Source organism: Ciconia boyciana, chromosome 4 (assembly GCF_034638445.1).
Source record: "Ciconia boyciana chromosome 4, ASM3463844v1, whole genome shotgun sequence".
NCBI lineage: Eukaryota > Metazoa > Chordata > Aves > Ciconiiformes > Ciconiidae > Ciconia > Ciconia boyciana.
The window spans coordinates 26944186-26966963 of NC_132937.1; the positions used below are offsets into that span (position 1 = coordinate 26944186).

A 22778-nucleotide genomic window follows, 5' to 3' on the forward strand; every position below is an offset into this window, starting at 1 on the left:
GTCAGCAAGTTTAAAAAAGTTGGTATTTAAAACCTAGTATCAACCACAATGTTTGGGCTTCAATGAAAATAAACTGTCATTTTTAGTACTTTTGAAGGTATCTTGAAGTGCTGCAACACTTTTATGTCACAACCAAAAATTAAGAAAACCAAAGTCCTTTCATTCCTTCTGCTAAACAAAACTCAAAAGAGCTTATGAAAAAAAAAACACCCCACCCTATATACACACCTGCACACCCCACTGCCTGCTTGCGAGACCTAGATGTTAAAATTATTTCAGCTATAATTTTTTCAGTATTTTTTCTTACCATCTTAAGAGTTGTCACTATGCTCTCCATCTCTGCTCGTAGCACCATACTTACCAGGCACTTTTTGGATGTGCTGAAGGCTGCGTATTAGATCTTGACAGCTTTCAGGCAGAAGAACTGTTTGCTGATTTGGTTTAAAGGTCCCAGATACTAGTTTAGACAGTAATTTGTTAGAAGCAACTCCTGCGCAGCCTGTGAGGCCCAGTCTCGCATGTATGGCTTCCCTGAACTCTTCTGCAAGCTGAGATCCAATAACTAGTCTTACATGTGTTGTATCCTGCAAATTGAGAGCTGCAAAAGAAAAAGAAAGCAGTGTTCGATATGTAAACAGTCACCTAGGTAGCTAATTCTCTAGATTTAGGGTTTTTTTTTTTTTACATTGCATTAAAGCAGTACAAGAAAGTATGGTCTCATGGGTCAAGTGGTTCTGTATCCATGGCTCCTTGTATCCAAGTTTAACCACAATCCTATCTCCCCAAGACCCTGGTAAAAGGGAGACTGCTGCTGTCCAAAACCAGGGGCATACTGTCCAGGAAGCATGTTTAAGGAGTATTTTAAATATAAAATACAATATATTAAAAGATGTCAAAGAAAAGTGTTAACTATCACAGATTCTTGTACCAATGTAACCGAAGTAGAGATTTACAAACTTTTAATTTAGAGGGCTGCCTTGCAGCTAAGCCTTTATTACTCACATGCAAATGCCAAATGAGGAAAAGGACTATTCAGGCATTTCCCTTCTCTCCAAACCATATTCAAAGCCATCGCAATAGCTCAAAGTCCAGGAAAAAAACCAACTGCTCTCCTTCCTAGCGCATGAAACGAGTATCACGGCATAGCTCCTGCATTCACGTTTGACGATGTACGAAGCAGGTCAGTTAGCTACTTCAGTCTCAGTAAGTCTATTCCTGACCTAATGGCTAGAGCAAAAATTTACTCTGTTTTTTGGTTTCTATTTGTTAAAAAACTCGTGCAATTTTGCCAATTGACAAAAAACTTTCAAGCTGAAACAAAATTATGTCTTACTACAGTAAAACTACTTTAAAATAAAAAAAAAAAAGACCATGAAAACCTGTTCTCCCAAATAATTGTCCACGCTTATCTACCACAGAGATTTATTTTTTATACAGTCTAATTGGAGCGCTGATTAACATTTGTGATACATGAACTCTCAAATACAGAAAGCAAGCACAGAGCAATACAAGTTTGCAACTGTTCAGCTCTGGACAACACTTAGATACTTTGTACTACACTTCACAAACATTTACCGTATTTTTCAATGGGAAGAACGTTTAAACTCGCCTTGGTTGTTGTACACGTGGCCAGACACGCAGACTCTGAAACATCCACTTTGCTGTAGCTGGTTTAGTCTTTTCTCTACAATCTCTGTGATATCCACAAAATTTTCATCAAACCCAAGCCTTTCCACCAGTGGACAAAATTCCCCCAACAACTCTAGGAGGAAAAGATACCCAAGGATAATATAACCAAGAGAAACTGTCTTCTCTTCCAGATAAAAATAGTAAAACACTTATTTTAGCAAAGGTGAAGAGGAGGAATATTTCTTCATTCCACAACTACCTCTGTCCTCTGCTTTTCTTCTCCCCAAATCTCTTCTTTCTTTCCTCATTTCTTTTTGAAATTATAGTTCTTAACCTCTGCAGTACTTTCTCTGAGGGAAATCTGTTTCCCAGCTAGGCGGGCTTTCACTTTCAGGTTATTACTGTTTCACCTGCTAACACTGCTAATGATAAAGGCAGTAATCAATGACTATGCTGGCATATCGCTTAATTAAGAGATACTGGAGAAGTTCACCCACTCGAAGGCTTCAGCATTCTGTCCTCCACTGCTTCACATTTGGAAATATATTACTGCAGTCGATTTAAATAAGAAGAATTGTTCCTAAAGAACTACATGGGCATAACCCTCATGTAGCATGCAGATCCCATGTAACATCGGTACGATACACGTATAGTGCCTGACCCAGATTGCAGCCAAGTCTAAGAGCTTGTTTTATGAAATATTGACATCGTACGACTGCAAGGATTATGGCCGTGGTACGAGGCTCATTCTAAGAACTTTTAGAGCAGGCAAATGTCATACGCTATTGCACACGTATGCACGTGCGCACAGAGCTTAACAGAAAGTGAAAAACTGTTCATTTTGTACCTGTAACCTTGTATGACATCTCCCGGTATGGAGTTAGATCTTCTCCATTAACCAGTATCAGTTGAGGACACTTCTCTTTGGCATCCTTGACAGACATCAATTTCTTAACTCCAAGTTTTCGGGCTTCATAGTTAGAGGTAACTACGATGGATTTCTGTTGCACACCTAAAAATAGAAGATTTAATGTTTTTTTTAAAGTTTAGGTTTCTTGGTACTTCACAGAAGACCACAGTGCTTTCGTGCCGCTGCAAAGACTGCTAAGCACATGCTTTGATCAGAACGAATGTCATGGAACAAGCAAACAAACCAACACAACAGTCTTATCTTACAAGACTGTGAGAAGGCCAGATCTCTTGATTTACATTACTGGACGGTAAGAACATTTTAAAACCTTATAGATAGTTTTTCCTATTGTAATATCGCTCTTAATTTTGGGCCTTTTTGGGCAATCTTATCCGTGAAAGTGCTCTTTCTGTAATAGTCATTTCACGATGTACTTCCTCCACTGATCGTAGAGATTACTGACTGCCTCGCATACATTCTTAACTTCTGGATGGAATAAAGCGCGCTTTTAGCATGACTGTCTCAAAAGGCTCTGGCTCATCTGTGGAGCTCGGCCCTCTCTATGCCCACGTAAGTTATAAACCAGCTTCAATCCCCAGAACTGCTGAGACACGTCAGCGAGTGCCTGTACTTGTGCTCAAGAGGATTTATTAATCTTGTAGTCACAGCTACGTGGAGCCTAGACTGCACCTCGCTCACTCTGGATGTGGTTACAGCTCCGGCGGGACTGCCTGTATCTCACCACACAGGCACGTCCGTAGTTTATTCACGTCCTTAGTTTCTTCTGCCTGAATACACATAATCCCCAAATTAACAGCAAAGTAACTTGTACCTAAAGGCTTGTCTCTTAATTCAGGATTACGGATCATTTCTACTTGGGCATAAAAGCAGTCCAAGTCAACGTGCACAATCACTCTGCGTGCCGCGCTTCTTGCTGATGCAGACTTGCTGTGGCCTGCTGCAAGGCAAGTAAACGAACAGATTAAAAATAACTAGCCGCCTTACATGTGATGTAACAATTTTTTTTCAAATTAATCCATCCTAATAAACAGATACTACAAGAAGAATATAAAATTTACAAGTTTTATACCAATTCTAGCGCTGCATTAATTTTAGGCTTACTCATGAGCATAAGTCATCCACGGCAACTCAGTTTACTACTAAACCCTCCCCTTTTTGGAGGGTCACTTGTTTTTCACTGAACCATTTTAGAACATCGCTTTACTGATACAATATCCTTTCACAGTGGAACACTGAAACTTCTTTTTAATGTATTTCTGTAAAATAATCTGGCTTTAACTCCGCTAAGATAGCTCTATCAGCTACCCGCCTTTCCCAGGGGTGGCCAATGAAGACGGCAAATCACCACCCAACAAACAGCAAACCCTGCTATGAAAACAAGTTTAAAAAAAAAAAGAAATTTTTTTTAAAAATAAAAGGCTTTTATTTCTCTAAGCTGCCAATAACCCCAAGTAGTTGATATAGTCCAAAGGAAACCCTGGTCCGTCTCTGTAGGCTGGCTGGGGGGTGGCGTTTGCCATGGCTCCTGAGGTCTCGTGTTCCAAGTGGAGAAGCACAGCGGTTACCGGCAGGATGACAGGAACCATTAACAGAGGAAAAGGCGGGTCATGGCTGCCCAGGAGAGGCTCGCCCCTCCTCACGGCTCCCACAGGGAGCTCGCATCTGCCCTCCTCGGACGGCGGGGCCGCGGCCGCGGCTCGGACACCCCCCACCCCGGCAGCCCCTGCCTCTTCGCCCCGCCGGGGCAGCGCCGCCTCCCTCGCCCCTGCCCGGGGAAGAAGGCAGCACGGCGGAGCGGAGCGGAGCGGGCCGCGCTCGGCCCCACGCGAGACTGCGGCACCCGCGGGGGAGCCGCCGGGGTCACGGCGGGACGCGGGCTCCGCTCCGCGACGGCCGCCGCCGCTCCCCTCGGCAGCCGGCGCCATTGCTGCCCGCCCCGCCCTGCCCCGCCGCCGCCCGGGGCCCGCGCTCACACGGGGCCGGCTGCGGGCGAAGCCAGTCCTCCTCGTCCTCCTCCGTGGGCGGCGGGAAGGGCTCCATGCCGCCTCAGGGCTGACTCATCCGCCGCCGCAGAGCCGCTCCCTGCAGCCGCCGCCGCCGGCGGGGACGGCCGCGCTCCCGCAGCTCCCTCAGCGCTGCGCCCGCCCCGCGGAGGAGGCGGCCGCAGGGCCGCGCCGCGCAGGTCCTAGCGCCGCGGCGGGGGCGGCGGGTGAGGGCCGGGGCCCCTGCCGGACGCCGGCAGGCTGCGAGGCCGCCGAGCCCGGCCCCGGCGCCCTGCGGGACCCCGCGGGAGGGCGGCCGGCTCTGAGGAGGGCGCGGGGCCGGGAGAGCGGGGACGCGGGGCACGTCCCGAGGGGAGACGTGGGGACGCGGCCCTTCGGTTGTGCGGTGTGCGGGCTTTGCGCTGTGGCGGCGGGGCCGCCGAGAAGCGGTGGCTCTGTGACGGGACCGCCGGGGGCCCGGCGGGGAGTTGGCGGTGCGAAGTCAGCGTCGCGCTGCGGGAAACAGCCCCGAGCTCGGCAGAGCCGGCGGGTGCCGGGAGCGAGCGGGAGGGCAGCGGCCCCCGGCCGGGACCGCTGAGGGCTGTCAGCCCGGTGAGGGAAGGCGTCGCGGAGGCTGGGGTGTAGAGGACACGAATAAACTGAACGTGGGGGATGCAGGGAAGCGTTTCGTTCACGGACACTTTGGAGGAGAAAAGGGGTGAATTCAGGTTTACGGTGGAGCGGGTTTGTTGGCGGCCCTGCCCCGATGGGCTCCCATGCCGCAGCATGTCCCCAAGGGCCGCCGAGCATCGCTCTCCCGCACGCGGGGGGACGAGCGGGACGTGACGGACGGCTTCCTCCTGCCCCAGCACCTGCCGGCGCGGTTCCGCTCGGGGCTTCCTCCAGCCTCCGCCGCCGGCGAGCCCGAGCCCGAGCCCTCCCGGCGCGGCTCCCCCTCGCAGGACGGCCTCAGGCGCCCGCGATGGCAGCCCGTGCCCCTGCCCCCTCCGGCGCCGGCACCGCCGCGGCCGCTCTGTCCCGCCTACGGCGCTCTCTATGGTCGGCGGGGTTGGCCGCTCTGGCCCCTCTAGGCCGCGCCGCGCCCCGCTCGGCGGGCCGCTGACACGGATTCCGGGGCTCGGCCGCGCAAGCGGGCGCCGGGTGAGCGCTCCGCCGGCTGCGCGCGCAGCCCGCGCTCCTGGCGCCGAGCAGCGCGCCGCGGCCGCCATCGCCAGGGGGTCCCGGCCCCGGCCGTGTCCGGGAACAATAAAGCTCTTGTTGAGAGCGCCGGGGGCTGGGCGCCGGGCGAGCCCCTTCCCTGCTCGTCGCTCCGCCGCCGCCGCCGCCGCTGCCGCGGGCCCTGCGCCCGGTGCATGGAGAAGCAGGGCAGGATGGACTGCCCCGCGCTGCCCCCGGGCTGGAAGAAGGAAGAGGTGATCCGCAAGTCGGGCCTCAGCGCCGGCAAGAGCGATGTCTACTACTTCAGGTACGTGCCGGCGGGGCCGCCCGGCCCGTGACAGTCCGCTCCCCCGGCGGGACGGGGCCGGCCCGGGCAGGGACCGGCTCCCGCGCTCCTCCGCGCCCCCGCCCCCCCGGCCCCGCACCCCGGCGCTGCCACCTGCTCCCGAGCTCCCCCCTGTCAGGGGCGGCGGGGAGGGTCGGGGCCGGTCCTGGTCCCCTCCTGCCGCCCGCCTGTCAGGGGCCGCGGGGGGTCCCGCTCCCCTCCCGCCGGCCCGCCTGTCAGAGGGCCGGTCCCCTCCTGTCGCCCGCCTGTCAGGGAGCCGCCGCTCCCCGCCCGCCGCGGCTCGCCTGGCAGGGGGCGGCTGAGGGGCTCGGTCCGCTCCCGCCGCCCGCCTGTCAGGGGCCGCTGGGAGGATGGGGCCGGTCCCCGCACGCCGCCGCCCGCCTTTCAGAGCGCCGGTGCCCTCCCGCCATGGCCCGCCTGTCAGCGGGGTGAGGCCGGTGCCCTCCCGCCATGGCCCGCCTGTCGGGGGGTGAGGCCGGTGCCCTCCCGCCATGGCTCCCCTGTCAAGGGGGTGAGGCCGGTCCCCTCCCGCCGCCTCCTGTCAGGGGCCGCTGGCTGGTCGGGGCCGGTCCCCTCCCGCCGCCGCCCGCCTGACAGGGGCCGCTGGGGGGAGCGGCCCTCACGGCCGCGCTGAGGAGACCGCCGGTGCCGGGAGGAGAGGGGGCGGACGGGCGTCCCTCCTCGGGCAGCGCCCCGAGGCAGCCCAGCCCCGGGGGCGGCGGCGGTGGGGATCGGTTGGCCGCCGCCTGCGGGGGCCGTGGGCGCAGGACAGCGGCTCCCGCCGGCGGCGTGGGGGCCCTCGGGGAGAGGCGCCCGCAGGGCGGGCTGGAGGCCAGGCCCCCCCCCGCCGGAGCTCCTCCTGCCGCGTGTGCAGGAGCCCCGGGCAGCCAGCCGTGCCCCTCGCTCGGGAGGAGCCGCCGGCTGTCTGTAGCGATGCTCCATGGTTCCCTGCCACCACCAGGCGATTGCCAGCGCAGGGCTGGCTGGCTGCGGGGCTGACAGCTGGGCAGCCGGGGAGCTAGCAGGGCTTGTAAGGAGCCCCTCGGCCCGCTTTTCCTTTGGGAGAGGAGTGCTAGTGCTGCTGCACGCTGGCCCGTGACAACCCTCCCGAGCCTAGCTTTTCAGTAGAGCAGGATCGGCCTAAAGAGAACACCCCCCTGCATTTCAACTAAGTCAGAGTTGCCATAATCTGTACCCAAGTCGTCCTACCGAAATAGTTAGGTCATTGGCGGGGGGCACACACACACACCACGCTGAATTAATTAGGAAGCTTACCATTAGTAACAACAGTTGGAATTTTAGTAAAGTTAAAAGCATGCGAAAATTGGAGAAGTCTTGCCACTGCTAAATGTTCTCGTTATTACTGCACAGGTTATAGTAAAACCAAGAGAAGCAACAGCAACCTAATTTTGTTTCACCCTCCCGCTTGCTTTCAGAAACTGAAAAGATAGTTCTTTTCTCAAGGCAGAAATCAAATAAATGCTGAAGCCTTGCTCTTAGGCCATGCTTCTGTAAGTCCGGCCTGCTGCACAGCAGAGGAAGCTGTCTTCTGCAATGGCTAACCTCCTACCCACAGCACCTCTATTTATAGCGCTATATGCATCTGATGAACCACACCTGAAACCTCTTCCTAACACTGCTGTTTCCGAGCAGGCCTAGCAGTCTCCTTTTGTTGCAATGAATGGACTCAGTCTTTCTGCTGCCCGGCTGGAGGAGGGAGAAGTCGTGCTCGCTCCCTCTCAGATACCAGCTAATGGAAAAGTCGGTTTCTGTCAGTGTTGAATATGGCATCATTTGACCCATCACGTGTTGCTGCTAAAGAAAATTAAACGTCTCACAAAAGGATCACCGGATGTGGAGGAGGAATGTTGATTTTTCGTGAGCTTTTTGAATGAATCCGATTGAAAACTTTTTTAGACAAGTTCTGTTTTTGTCTTACCGCCTTTGTCTGACTTGCGCTCCCAACCGTATGCTAATATTGCGGCAGGTGATTGGGTAGCATCTGGCATCACTGTCTATCTCTTTGCATCTGCCTTTCCTTTCTGCCGTGCTGCCTCGTGAAGCCTGTCTGAACGATTGCACTTGAGTCTACAATCTGAATCCTGTTTTCTGGATGGGTCCTGGTTTTCTGCAGATTGCTAAACTGAACTTTCTGCGTAGCATTATTCTTTCCAGAATTAAATGCCAGACTTTTCTCAAGCCAGACTGCTGACTATGTTGGAATATATTTAATGTAGAAAGCCCAAGTAACTTCAGCTCTTTGCTCAGAATGACCTGGTTTAAGAACACTTGATTTTAGCCACATGTTTGTCCCACCAGAATATAGGGGTGTCAGTGTTTTATGTATTACAGATCCTTAATTAAACTATGAAAACCTGGGAAAAATGCAGTAAGTTCTAGGATTTCCAGGTTTTAGTTTTTGCTTTGCAAAGAATGATATGTAACCTCATTAAGTTCATTAAGGCACCTTAGTTAGCTGACTAAAATCCTGAGGTTTATGCTTTTATGATTTCTTAAGGCTAGAAAAAAACCAAAAAGGGATTGAACAAAGCTTCGTTTACTGTGATGGTCTAAGTAATAATAGTAATTAAGAACAACTCTTGCAAGATTAATACATGTTGCAATCTACCTTATTTGCATTTTGAAACTCGCTTGTTTCAGGACTGCTTTATGGTATTTAACATGTCACGCTTTAGGAAGATGTGAACCAGTTGCTCAGGTAGAGTAAAACACTCCCAGTAGTTTTTGGTAGGATGTTTTTTGCCCTTCTTCACATATATCCATGAGGCTTCTGACCTTTGTGATTATCATAAAAAAGCTGTTAAAAAGTGGTGGAGATACTTCACAAATACTAGACTAGATCAAACCACAGCTTTTGAGGTTAGCCCCTTCTGCGTAATGATCTGAGCCTTCATCCTTCACATTTTGCCGTTGCTTAAAACCCCTGTTAAGAAACTCTTTAACACAATTTTTGGTGAAGATGCAAGGCTGTAATCTGCTCATCACTGACTCCAGAATTCTGTCTTTTTAATGTGGGAAAGTGGTAGGAATAAATGTTTCAAATTTTAGGACACCTTCCAGCATGGTTAGCAGTGATGCAGGTCTTCTGCCAAACAACCGCAAAATTGAAACTAAAAACTTACCAGGCAACTCATAGCTTCGAGTTTGTTGATTTCGCTACAGATTACAGGTTTGGAAAAATAAGTAGTCATTTATGTCTAGAGAAATAACTTCTGTTCAGTAACAAGACTGCTTCTGCACAACCAAAGTGAAACAAATAAAAAATGTTTTTATGGCTGCAGGCAGGACTGGCATAGGAAATTTATCTTTTTTTTTTTTTTCCCTTTTCATTCTGTTATAGCTATGAGGCAGATTTCAGCACTGCTATATTTAAAACAAATGAAAATCTGTTTTGATCCAGAAAGTAGAACAGGCCAAATACATTCAAAAGAGTTATGTCACTCTAGCTTTGTTGGGAAAAAAAAAAAAAAAAAAAGAGAATGTTAATAAACGCTACGTTGTTAAAATATGTAGTTGGGTACAAAGTGGGTTTTGGTTTGTGTGCCTTACACAGACTAATATTCCCTAAAAGCCTGCATCGTCAGGATTTGGCATGACCACTTAAAGAGCAATACCACGCTTTTTTGGCAACTGTAGGACAATGACAAAAATTGTGCGTTGCATTGTAAGTTTGTACGTCTTCAGAATAATTCACTTCAACTTCCAATTGCTTAATTTTATACCGTCAGAAGAAAGAGATTTCCACGTGTGTCTTGATTTGAGGATAGTAGGCTTGCACAGGTGACACCAGAGGCCTGGCTTGGCTTGCAGAATCCTTGTTAATGGTGATGGAGAAAAATCTAATTCTTCTGGAGCCAAGTTTGAGGGAGGAGAGGATTACTAGATTTAGTAATATAAACTTATTTGATCTAGGGAATAGTGCATTAAAAATCATGATACTGAATGTAGGACAAATGCGAACCAGCACAGTGTTCTCAGAATAAATACTTGGTTTAGACTTTAATCCCCAAGTCAGGTAACTTCCTGGAAGGTTGTACGTGCAATAGGTCTGGTGTGCGGTGCCTGTAGCTCGAGCGTGTATTCTAGTGAATACAGATGTTCTGTCTCAAGAGCAAGGAATATTCACAGTGACAATGACACGGATTAAAGTCGAGAAGATTACGATGGTGTTGAGACAAAACAGTGTCCTTTTGAATCAGTTTGAGATAGGAGCAACTGCCAGGAGTATACGTGAGCTTTTCCAGTTTCAAGAAGGTAGGAATTCTCTTAATGACCGTCTTGTCCATACTATAAAGTGAACGCTCAACTTGCAGCAAAGGTGATCTGGAAAGTAATTTTTGTTCATCCTCAAGAAGAAGAAGTCCTCTTTCGGAACGGCTTGTCTGTCTTTGCTACAAAGTTCTTTATAATGTCCTCCCCATATCTGAGTGATAATCTGAGAGTATTCTTTCACTTTGTCTACAGACAGGATATTACATTTAAGGCTATACATCTGATTTTTCTTTTAAATCAAGCTGCTGTGCTTGTACAAACCATATTTCCAATTTGTCGTAACTGTTGTTATCTTATTGTAGTCAAAGTTATCTGGGAAACTTTACGCAAAGAGCGTTTTTTAAGTGCCTCTCCGAGTAGTACCCTATTTATGTAAGGCCTAATACTGTAGTAAATTGGCAGCATAATTTTTTTTTTAAGTGTTATTTATTCAGCGTACTATGAGGTAGGGGGTGCTGCTGTCCTGTCAAAAGACTCAGTCATGCTTCCAAAGTCCTGCAAAAGTCTGAGTGAAGTGGGAACTTTGAACATGGGTATCTCAGCTTCTGCTTTCTTGACCCCTTCTTTTTGTCAGTAAAATCCCATTAGTGTCTCTAACCCGCTAGAGCGTTTACCTGTTGAAAAATGTTTCTTAAACTCTGGCATGAAATTACTTCTATGAGAGCAGCAGCAGCAAGTTAATATTCTGTTTTGATGCATTTGTTCTTCGTGGGAAAAAACCAAGCAAGAACTACTCTACTTTTTGCTAGTCGAGATTAAAAAAGCCAAGTAGTTGACACCGCTTTCAGTGGATTCTAATAGGCTGTTAAGTTTAACTACAAAAGCTTTTCCAGTATAGGTGCACCCACGGGGCAAACAGACATCCCTTTGAAGTTTGTTTTGTGGTTTGACAGTAAGATAAATGCCGGAGAGTTTCCAGTGACAGTAGAATGAGAGTAGAATGAGTTTAATTCTGTGCCTTTTTTTTTTGCCCCCCCCCCCCCTTTTTTTTTTTAGGGAGACCTTTACCTTTATCTTTAGAAGTGAACAAGTCGTGACTTCCTCACTGATGCTCAATTGTGCTTATGTTATACATAGGCTTATTGGGTTTTTGTTTCCAAAGGTAATTAGAGCGTAGAACAAGCCCTAATAGTGAGGTCTAAATTTTGAGAATGTATTTCACCTTCTGTGCAAGAAAAAAATTGCTGCCATTAGCTGCTTTTTAATTTCTTAGTGCTGCTCCTATTATATCTTTTTTTCTGCAGTGCACCCGCTTCAGGGGCTGGCCTTCATTGAGGAGAATTTTCAGTTGCCACCTTGTTCTTCTCATCTCTTCGGAAAGTCTGTATCTTTTCTCCTTCACTGCTCATAACTGCACTGCTTTTCGAAACTTAAATGAAAACCAGCACAAGGCCAATGATAATAACAAACAAGTTAGTCCAAGTTTTCTTGTGTAGGCTTTCTCTGATCATCTTTAGGTTTTAGTTTGAATATTTTGGCTGCCTTTTGTTTTGCCTGTTGGAAGGAGGATGTAAAAAAGAAGTTTAAGTGAAACAGGTGTTATTTTGTATTTCCATGGCTCAATCACTTGCACTGATCTCTGAAAATGCATGGTAACAATCTCCCCTGCTTAAGTTTGGGGCAGCATCGGCAATGCTGGTTGAACCATGCTGCCTAATGGGGTCTTAGTATGTAAACTAAGTTTATTTTCTTTACAGGGTGAATTCATCCCTGTACTGGATGATAATAATGATGATGGCAAAGTCATAGTGGTAACTCTGACTTCATTTTACGAGGGCACAATGAATCAGTCCTCTGTCCCAGCAAAGGAGCTCATCAGGTTGTTTAGGAAACAGAAATAGATTCTGATAAATGAATCCAAAATATTTCCATAAATAGGAGATTAAATAACAATCTAGAAATTAACCTTTTACAGTTTATTGGTGCCAATTGCTGTTGGTGATTTAGTGTGGTGGTATAAATGATACATACTATTGTGTAAAAAATACATTTTTGTTGCAAGTGAAATTAGATACCAATGCTGAACTCTTTTGAAGGCATGAAAATGTATTAGGTTATGCCATTCGTGTCGTGACTTCTTTACTGAATCTTTGAATGTCTTAGAGTGTGTGTTTGAGTATTTGCAAACAAATCTTTGAGGGAAGATATCTCCCAACAATTGCAGAGTAGTTTTGATATCGCGGTGAACAAATCTGTCATGTTCCCTTAGAGGTCAGCTACCTAGGAGGCTTTAGTCAGCAGCTGTCCAATATTAGGTTCCCTTGAACATAAGATCAAACAACTAATTTTATTGTGGGATTTCTGTGGTCTTATTTACTATTATTACACTGTGAAACGCTCGGATATATTTTCAATCTCCTTACTTTCTCGGGCTTTCTTCCCAACCTATGGAGGGGAGAGATTGGTAGAAATACTTTGCCTTGCTCTACCTCTGGCAGGTAGCCAAATTAAGATGTCTTTAATCTGAATTGCCTTTTCAAAAGCTTTTAGCATTTTTCTTCCTCTTCATTGGTGTGTGGCTCTAGGTCAGACTACAGCCTGCCAGATGGGGTCCTGAGAAAACAGGAACTCTGCAACTCATTTGTTTAGACTGACCCTGCAGTGCTGTAGTAGAGGGTGTAAATAGTAAATTAGGGAAATAAACTGCAGTTTTAATAGCCATGAGATCACACCTTCTCTTTCTTCAGTTTCTTATCATTTTAGCCAGTGCTGCAAAACTGTGAAGCTAGAGCTGCTTTGAAAAGCCAGACATTTTAAACTTGGAGAAGACAGCATGTTTTCCTGGTTATCATCTGCTGCTGGAGCATCTAGCTTGCTGTGGTTGAAATTTTCCTCAAAAATCTGTTTGATGGGAAGGGCCAGGAAGCAAAAACTCAAAATTAAAAAAAAAAAAAAGGAAGTTTGCCAAAATTTTTTTGAAGGCAACCAAACCCAGGAATGTCTGCCAACAAGATTATTGTTTTAAGAAGCCACGCTAGTATCTTGCCTGCAAACTTGCTGTGCATTTTGAACTGAGGAGGAGGCCAGATAGGCTAGTATCAAGTAGGTTTTGCTGTACGATAAAATTCAAGGTAACTTCCTTGGATGTTAATTAGCTTGCTCTACCACTTCACAGGAAGCATCTGAAAAGTGTCTTTTTTAATAAAGTGTCTCGCAAGCTCATTATATAACATAATCACCTTCAGCCCCCTAAGAACTTCAATTTGTGTAGTATGTGAATTTGCACAAGTGTATAGCTGGAGGTGAAGGGTTGTCTTCTTAATTTAGTCTTGTATAAAGTGATTTGAGCCTTGATAATGTAATTGAAAGAATAGTTTTTAGATATTGCCCTCTTTTGAGGTGTGGAGTTTTTTGTTAATTGGTTACATTGAAAAACGTTGTACAGTGTGCAATTTGACAGGATAAAGTTTAAGTACTGATACGCATATCAACTACGATAGAACTAAGTCTCTCTCTATATATCTCTAAATATAATATTTCTATTTGGAAAAAAACACCAGAAACTTTTAATTGAAGTTAACAAATTTTAAAAAAGCTATAGCAAGTTAATTGTCTTTAGGCAAGACTAAATATTTGTAACTTTTTTTGTAATGCTTATAAAAATAACAGTCTTACAACAATCTATTATTGACATTCTATGTGGAGATATTCCTGTGTAATCCCACATTGAGACAATTTAGAACTGCAAGATCAATGTTGGGTCACGCTGCAATTTAGTCAGACCAGAGGCTCCGCTATGTCACAGCACCCTGAAAGCATGCTTTCACTTGCTTCTTGGTGCATGAAAGAAGTCAGTGTAAAATTAATGAACATGCAGAACACGTGGATGAGGGCAAATTTTACTGGTTTCTTCCATATCTGTGTAACATTTCCTTAAAATAATGTAGTGGTCCATGCTTCTAACTTTCGTAGCAGTTGAAATTTTAGAGTATGTGAACTCAGAGCAATGCATTTGAAAAATCTTCAGCAGCAAGTGGGACTTCGAAGTCTGAGCTTTCTTCAACATCCCTTTCAGTTTGACTTCTAAGATCTCTCCAGAGTATCATCCAGAGTGTCTTCTCAGCGAGAAGAAAGCTTAATACCTCTCCTTCTGCCTTTCTTTTCTACTCAAAACTAAGTTTGAACTTAAACTTAGTTTTAACACCTTTAGGGGAAAAAAAAAAAAAAAAAAAAAAAAGAAGAACATGCTGTTTCTTGGTTTCGACCAAGATGTGTAAGTACCAGGCTTTTATGTAGACATACTGGTTTAAATAGGTTCTATAACCTCACTCTTTTCCATTAGTGCATGCTAATTATTTAATAGATGTTCAAATAAAGCCCCTGCAAACAGGCCTTTTATTTGACTTTTACCTTATGGAGCTTTCTCTGCAGGTAAGAGAGCTTTGCAGCAGGAGCAGGCTAGAGATTGAAGATAATCTGGGAATGAATGATTCAGAAATTAAGGCATTACTTTAGTGGTTTGACAGCCTACACTTTCAGAGTAGAAAATGGAAACAACTACAGGACCAGTAGTGAAAAAATGAATATATGTGAAAACTAATATGGGTGGGGTGGAAATAAAGTTTTGCATTTATTCAGATCCTTCCAGCTGGTGTATTCATTTCCCTCTTAGAACAGGGGGAAGGCCTGACATATGAAATGACGAGTCTGGATAGCATTAGAAAAAATTGCAGCCTTGAAAATGAATGCAAGGCCAGTGAGTATTTTGTTTGCCAGCTACTGAGGTTGAACCAGAAGGCTTACAGAGCGTATACTTTCTCCAGTACTTTGACATCATATGAACTTGTTGAAACTCTGCAATGAGGGACGATTAAGGGTAGGGAAAATGGAATCGAATGAAATGTAGTTTCATAGTAGAATTCATTAGATTGTAGAGTCTGTGCCAAAATAATGTTCTGAAGTAAGCGGAAGAAATGCTACTCCGTCTGTTGGCCTTCAGTGAACTGCACTTTCAACTGTGTGTCGTTAGATTTCATTGAAGCTGGAGGATGGAAAATACTACAGGTTTTGTAAAATGGTTAAGGTATGGGGTGAAGAGGAGACAGTAATAGGTTATGATAAAGCAAGGGCTTCTTCGTTGTCCTAAGCTACTAATGGAGTTGCATGGATGATATTCTTGGCACCAGTCTGTTATTAATGTCTGTGTGCTATGCATCCTGAGCAAGTTTCATACCTGGGACATCATCAGAACAAGTGAGGATCAGAAAATAATCAGGAGAAATTAGATGACTTTGAAGATTTAGGATGAAAATAATAAGGAATAGAAGACTATGCCCTTAAGGACTAAGAAAAAGAATTTCTGCTTTTTGTTAGAGAGGACAGATGGTTGATTCACCACTTGGAAGGCAAAGATGCATTGACAACAATATGGATGTAGCGGGTTGTAAAGGAGTGACCTACTTCTGCGGAGGCAGGGAGGTGCTGTGGTCACTGCGTGCTGACTGGAGGCAGTGATATCTGGAAAAAGGGACAGGATGATGAGAATGAATGGTGGAGTAAGGGAAATGTAAAAATGTCCAGAATAAGTACTTGACTGAAGTGGCAACTGAAGCTAAGGCGGACAGATTCCTCTCTGCCTGCCTTTTTTTGTTTGCTCGTGTCATGTCAGGTCAAGGACAGATGGAGCAAGTCTATCCTCCTTCACACCAATGTGGGAAAACATGGAAGCAAAAGCTACGGGACAGAATGTCGAACACTTTTTAGTAAACAAATGTCTATTTTCAGTTGCTTCTTTTTTGTCTTGGATTATTTTTTTAATTTGTATATTTTTTAATTTTTTTAATCTCGGCACAAAAATGCAGTCCTTCTTAACACTGAAATTAAGGTGAAACTAGATATTTTGCTAATGGATTTCAGTCTGTCCCTGCTAAGAATTTCACTGTTAACTTAAATGGTAGATTTTGTGCTGTGGATTGGAATAGCCTTTAATACCAGCCCTACTGATGATCCATGCAGATGCTAATACGGAATATTGGATCATATGCTTGGATTTGCTTTTGGATTACTGAACAAAACAAACAAACAAACAAGACCCCCAAAATGTTGGGTGTGTAAATAATAGAATTTAAGAATGTCGGATGCATTTATAAGGTTTGCTTTTATTTGTGAAATCTGTTTTCAGAGTTCTACAGGAAGAATTTCTAGTGAAGCTAGGCTGATAAGTGCTCTCTGCTGGAATTTTGGATTCCTTCGAGGTGTACGTGAAGCATTTCTCTCCAAGGAACCTGAAGAGGAAAGCTAGTAAAAAGAGTGCTGTCTTGATGACACAGTCTGTTAGCTTCTTACAGAACAATAGAATATGAGAAAAGTGAAAGATAGCATGTTTCACCTTTGGTACCAAAATGAGGATATACTAGAAGAAGTTGTAGGATGTCAAATTTCTATATCCTTTTAGTAGTTTCTTAGCTATGGGCTAAAATGACCGAGTGTATACAGATTTTAATTTTAAAAAAAGTGTCTGGAGCAGAGAATATTAACACCAGCTTCAGGGTTTGCTTACAGTCATTGCTTTCTCCTTTTCATTCCGTGTTTTATGTTCATTAGGAAAGCTGGGAAAGCAATTCGTAACAGGAGGCTTTATTCAGTAAATTCAGCCCTTCCAGTCTGTTAGGAAACAGGGACATTTTGCTAGGCAGCCAGCAATTCTTGACAAGATTTTATCCTGAACTTTTCTTATAGGTGCCTGAATAGAAATGAAAGGCAATGGGTCAGATTATTTTAACAGCAAACTTACTTGCCCCACAAAAGACTTGCTCTGTCTCTGACCCTCAGTGCAGAATTTTTTCCTACTGTTAACAAGCCAGGGTGTTAATCTCCACTATCTAAAATAAAACTGGTGTTGTGTTTAGTTTGGCTTACAGCATAGCTTCAATTCTTGGTTTACGAGAAGTAGAAAAGAGTTTTGTGGTGGGGTGTGTGTGTACGTATGTGTGGTGGGGTTTTTTTTTTCCCTCCCACACCCATCCTTGAGGAGGTTAGCTTCAGATTGTGATCTGTTTTAAGTCTTTTTCTCCCACTCTTTACCTCTTGTTAATTATGTCTTTCCATATTTCTGGATTCATTTAAATGGCTTTGAAAAATGTTTGGCTTAATTAGCTATTTTTTCCCAGAATTCAATACATATTCTTCCATGGGGAAGTTCTTGCCTCAAGGTGTTTTTAAGTTTAAAAAAAAAAAAAGCAACACTTTTGTTTTCTTCACTTTTCCAAAATCTTCATTAGTTTTCTGCAGAAGGGAAGTGGCGTGAAAAACTCTCTGAGCTCAGTTAACCCAAAGGGTTTCAGTAGTGGGAAGATTTTGACACTTGGCTTGTTTCATTGGATAGAAATTTGCATTAGACCAAGGGACTGTTGGCTTCCCATGATGGGTATTTAACCATTTTCACGGCTGTCTATACCGAGAGGCTATCACAAACTGGTGTTGCAGTCCGAGTTTTACATAGCAGTTCTTGATACTTGATTTTCTGCTGAGCTTTTAAGTCTGGGGGCAGCACCGTTGTCCCTTACAGTGAAACGAACCATACAGCTTCTTGTCAGTAAGGTGCTTATTACCAACGACTTGCACACAGGGCATGCAGACTAGTTAGTAGGTCTACAGGAATCCCCAGTGAGGTCGGTGAAAATACGCATGGATTAAATGTTTATTTAGTGCAGACGGTATGCACAATGCGTGTGACTGTGTTTGGGATGCTTGAGAAAAAAGTAGAGATGAGGGGATAGAAAATTCTGTGATGTAGAGACTGGTAGACATACCACTTCCTTAGGATAACTGGAAATGGGACATTTGCTGATTTTACTCAAAAACATCAGCTGGGACTTTGGGGTAATAATAATTCCATAATTCCAAAGGCAGATGATTTAAATAACTTCCCTTAACTGATTTAATTTGTTATGGTGGGATATATATACACAGTTGCAGCTTTGGACCTGTTTCATATTCTGCATCGTCTTGCTTGCTGCTTGCTTGCTTGTTGCTTAGTTTCTTACCTGGCTTTGCTCACCAGTCTCAGTGACTGAATAGCTAAGAGATGTCATGTCACCTCAAATCCTAGTTCTGCGCATCTGTTTAACGCCTTGCTGTTTGATAGCTGACAAGGGTTGCTGTTGAGTCTAGGTTGGCCTTAGCTAGCAATCAGTTTAAACCTTGCATATGGTCTTTACATTTGTTGGCCACAGTCTGACATTTATACTTAGTGTAGTCTTACACAGATGGCCACATCTGTGGCCCGCACTTGGCCACAGTCTGACATTTATACTTCTTATACTGGAGTTTGGTTTATTTACTGAACCCAGCTTCCCAAGGTGTAGCGTATCCTAGCGTCCAACAACCTGACACATAAATGAAATCCTGCGCGAAGGATGGGAGCGGATATGCAGAGGTTGGGCACGTATACCATCACTAATCCACACGTCGATGAACACACCACATGGAATAAAGATAATGGAAACTTTTTAGATATCTAACAAGGTATAAAACCTGTTATAAGAAGTCAAGGTTGTATCCTCTTGTACAACAAAACATACTAAAGTGTTTTCTTCTTTTTAGTCCAAGTGGTAAGAAGTTCAGAAGCAAGCCTCAGTTGGCAAGATACCTGGGAAACACTGTTGATCTCAGCAGTTTTGACTTCAGAACGGGAAAGATGATGCCCAGTAAATTGCAGAAGAACAAACAGAGACTAAGGAATGATTCTCTCAATCAAAATAAGGTTTGTTAGTAAATACTGTGTTTAAGGATATCCTAAGAATTTCCTTTCCTGTAGTTCATTTAGCAATTTATTTTCTGCTTAAAGCAGTCCGCTTCTAAGATGTACTTGTATGTTTAATTTTTAGTAGTGGTAGAGACTTAAATTTATAAATAGAAGGAATACTCTGCTACTACCAAGAAAATATCAAGGTGAGGTTAAGTATGAATCAAAAGTTTGAGTAATTCAGGAGTTGGCTTGGGACTAAGAACCTCAGTGCTAGTCATCTACCTGAATGATATTCTTCTAAATGGGAAGAGTTAGGACTGTTGACACCAAGAGATTCTCCTGTGCAAGGCTTCAAATTGTTATGTTCATCTTCCTGTTCTGAGATGAAATAGTTCACATTTTTAATGTGTGCAATACGTGCCAGGAAGCTTGTTTTCTGAGGCAAATGTATTTATCTGTACAAATCTGGATGTCTGTGTACAGCTATGTAGCTTAACAAGGCCAGGTGTTTTTCTGTTTAAGATTGGGCCTTTCTTAATTGATCTGATTGTTCTCTTATTGTCTATTTCTTTTTGAACAACAGTGAATACTGAAGAAAATGTGTATAGTAGATTAAAAATAAAAGGCTGAAGCATACAGAAGTGAAGTAACTGATGTAGCACATAGGGACATGACAAGTAAATTTAGCTGACTCTCAGATAATATGTTCCTGGACAAACGTTAGAAACCTCATACAACAGTTTGAAAGGCTTTCCGTAACAATCTGCAATATTTTCCTTTTAAAGTGCTTTATTCTTCAGGATTTCATAACTTACAGTAGTGTATGAAAACAAGTTATAGCTATGTCTTGTGCACTGATGTTTTTTGTCATCTGCCGTTTGTAATGCGTGAACCACACATTTCATGCTGATTTCTTTTTTATTTAAAGCATGTGTTCAAATTATTTAATATTTTCTTCCCACAGACATGAGGCTTTCAAATAATATAACATTTGGGGGTAGTCCAAGGAAAGGTTTTGGCTAGGCTTTTTGCATGAGCCGAAATGACAAGATTTGGTATATAAAATCTAGATGAGTCTGTGCTCGCTTTGTATTCCTATGATCGTAGATTACTCGACTGTTGCTCACAGTAGCTCTGTTAAATACAAGATTAGAAGAAAATGCCTTTTTTTTTAGGTAGATAACATTTGTGACTGAATCTGTAACTCATGAGCTTTCAAGAATCACTGCAGTATTCCTGTGATAGTTAAAAATGAGATCTCAACTTATTCCTGAAGTTTATGTTTTCTTCCACAGACACTGAAACAGATTGGTTGTGGTCGTCTTCTAGTCCGCCTTACAGCTGTGCTGCTGGGGGGCCGTAAAAGACAGACTCACAGACAAGTTTGTGTAGAAACTTGCTCGTATTTTATGGGTTGTTTGTTTTTGTACAAACAATTTACCACAACTGTTTCTAAATTCCTTGGCTCCCCTTATGTTTCAAGAAGGAGTACCAAAATCTACTTGAGTCTTCTTTCTCAGACATGTCTAGGCAGTTAGATTTATGCAGCTGGTGGATGGAAACGCTGTCTTGCTGTACTTTAACTTTTGAGATGCTCATCACTAGCAGACTAGAGCTCAATGTCAAGACTGACATACTAATGCCACCTGGCTTAAAATGGAACCGAGGGGTAGTATATGCTAACGAATGCTCTTCATTTTGTGATGTTAATGTACAACAGTGTAAATGACATGGAAATACTCTTCTAGCAAAGCAGTTATCTCCAATCTTAGCGTTGTGTGACCTTTCAGTATTGGCAATAAAGGCATATATTTGATAGGTTTCTTTACGGTAGAGCCGCAGGAGGAGTTTTGCTTCAACCTGTACTAATCTTGCCATTGTTTTCATTTTTACATTTCACTTGCAAATTGAGTTACTTTATTTATTTGAAGTGTTTTTGAAGAGACAATGAAATAAGGAATACAATCAAATATGAACCCAGTAGATACAGCATACTGCTGTGCTTATAAAAATAGGCTTATCAATTCTTTCTATTGAAAAGAAAACTTAATAGAGACTACTGGTTAAACATGCTGTCTGGCTATAAGTGACTTCATCGGTTAAAGGATTTGAAAGGCCTGTAAATACATTGCTGAGTTTTTAAAACGTTTTTATGTCTGGGGCACGTGGTTGCTTCTGGAAATACATGTCTTTGGAAAGGTAGCAGACTGAAATTCTTTTAGAAACTGTTGTTGGAGCATAAAATACTCCTAATGGGTAAAAATGAGCAGGGAACATTGATATTTCTGCTAGTGGATACATTGCTGTAGTTCCCAGAGTAGGAAGAGATTTTTTTGTGATAGTAGTCAAGCAATGTGAAAGCCCACAGTATGTCTGTGTTTCTGAAGGCTGAAGTTTTGTGGGTGTGCCTAAAACTGAATATTGTGAGCTTAATTGCCATCGGAAGTGAAGTAATCTGACCAAATGTCTGACCATTTGAAATGTGTAGATAGTGTCTTTTATCTGGAAAGTTGAAAAGAGCTTTCTGTTCTTCAGGAGAGGTGTTGGTTGTAGGGATCTTTGTTACTTATTTCTGTTAGGATGTACTGGAAGCTTTTCCTTTGTCATGAATAAATCTTATGTATGGCTGGCTTATGATTTGTTGTGAAAAAGAGTTTCTCTGAATATCAGTCGCTTCCTGTTAATGTGTGATAATTTTTTTTCCCTCTACGTCTGAAGATCTGCAGGTGCTGGAGGTGGGTGAGCTTAACAAGTTTCTGTACTAAAGAGTTTAGTTCTGTTGTTCAAAACTCAGTGCCACAAATGAGAGACTGTTTATTTAGGATGAGATCAGCAAGCTCAGATGTGACTATGGTTAGAAAGGAAATAAAGTAGGAAAGTAGTAAGATTATAATTCCAGTACTTAGGAATTGATCTGTTCTTAGTTTAAACAGTTTTACCTAATGACCATTTTCTAGTATGAAGCCTTGATAGAAAGTATATGGGACATCTAGCCCTTGAACCTGGATTTCCTGCATGGTTTATAACTCATCAGGGTTTCACTTTAATTCTGGGGGCCATATCATTGATGTAGCTGAATTTTTTTTCATTTTGCACACTGCCTGAAGAAATCTCCCTTTTTATTTTTCTAAGTTTAATGGATTTATTTTTTCACTTCTCTTTAAGTCACATTACCAGCCAAAAGGAACCTGTAAATATTTTTCATGAACTTGAAACAAAGACCTTTGTTCTAGAAATGTTTGCTAAACCAGGTTTATCCCCCATATGGCAGATGGCTCTGTAATATTATTGGGTTTGCACGTTTTAATAGCTATTTTACCACTAATACTGATGCTACTGCACAGAATGCCCTGGGGGCATGGACTTCAAAGCTTCAAATACTACTTTGAACTTGATGTCACAAGATCAGGGAATGCGAAGCTTGTAGGATAGGCAAGATCTGTCAAGGTTCTGGTGTGAATGAAGTTCAGATGAACAGATGAATCAATGTGGTGTGAGGAAAGTTCATTGTCAAAATACTTTGTGCAAATTTAAGTACATGCGATTGCTGTCTAGCTCTGGTTGGTGAGTCTGTGCTCATCAGAGATGCTTTAATTATCTATGAAAATATATATTATATATGGAAAGGTCTAACATTAGACTTACTATTGTCGTCACCAGTGGGGAAAAAAAAACAGAGCCCATAACCAGTATCCACCATGGAAAGCACATGCTAAAAGCAATGACGAA

The 22778-nt window shown here is 43.9% G+C and overlaps 2 protein-coding genes across 4 annotated transcripts in view; one reads left to right on the forward strand and one right to left on the reverse strand.

The window, feature by feature from the left end:
- Positions 1-4728, reverse strand: part of POLI (DNA polymerase iota) — an 11222-nt gene extending 6494 nt beyond the window's left edge. Inside the window, exons 1-5 of one of the 3 annotated variants that reach the window (XM_072861023.1) lie at positions 4534-4728; positions 3372-3494; positions 2477-2641; positions 1610-1762; positions 362-598 (exon numbers count right to left, since the gene is read on the reverse strand). In XM_072861023.1, coding sequence (XP_072717124.1) covers positions 362-598; positions 1610-1762; positions 2477-2641; positions 3372-3494; positions 4534-4600 — 745 coding nt within the window. In that variant the 5' untranslated portion in view covers positions 4601-4728. Of the gene's footprint in view, positions 1-361; positions 599-1609; positions 1763-2476; positions 2642-3371; positions 3498-4533 lie in introns of all 3 variants that reach the window. The other 2 variants (XM_072861022.1, XM_072861025.1) reach the window with 2 other exon arrangements.
- Positions 4729-5893: 1165 nt separating this feature from the next.
- MBD2 (methyl-CpG binding domain protein 2) overlaps positions 5894-22778 on the forward strand; it is a 44267-nt gene continuing 27382 nt past the window's right edge. Inside the window, exons 1-2 of the mRNA XM_072861036.1 lie at positions 5894-6028; positions 18905-19064. Coding sequence (XP_072717137.1) covers positions 5916-6028; positions 18905-19064 — 273 coding nt within the window. The 5' untranslated portion in view covers positions 5894-5915. The remainder of the gene's footprint in view (positions 6029-18904; positions 19065-22778) is intronic.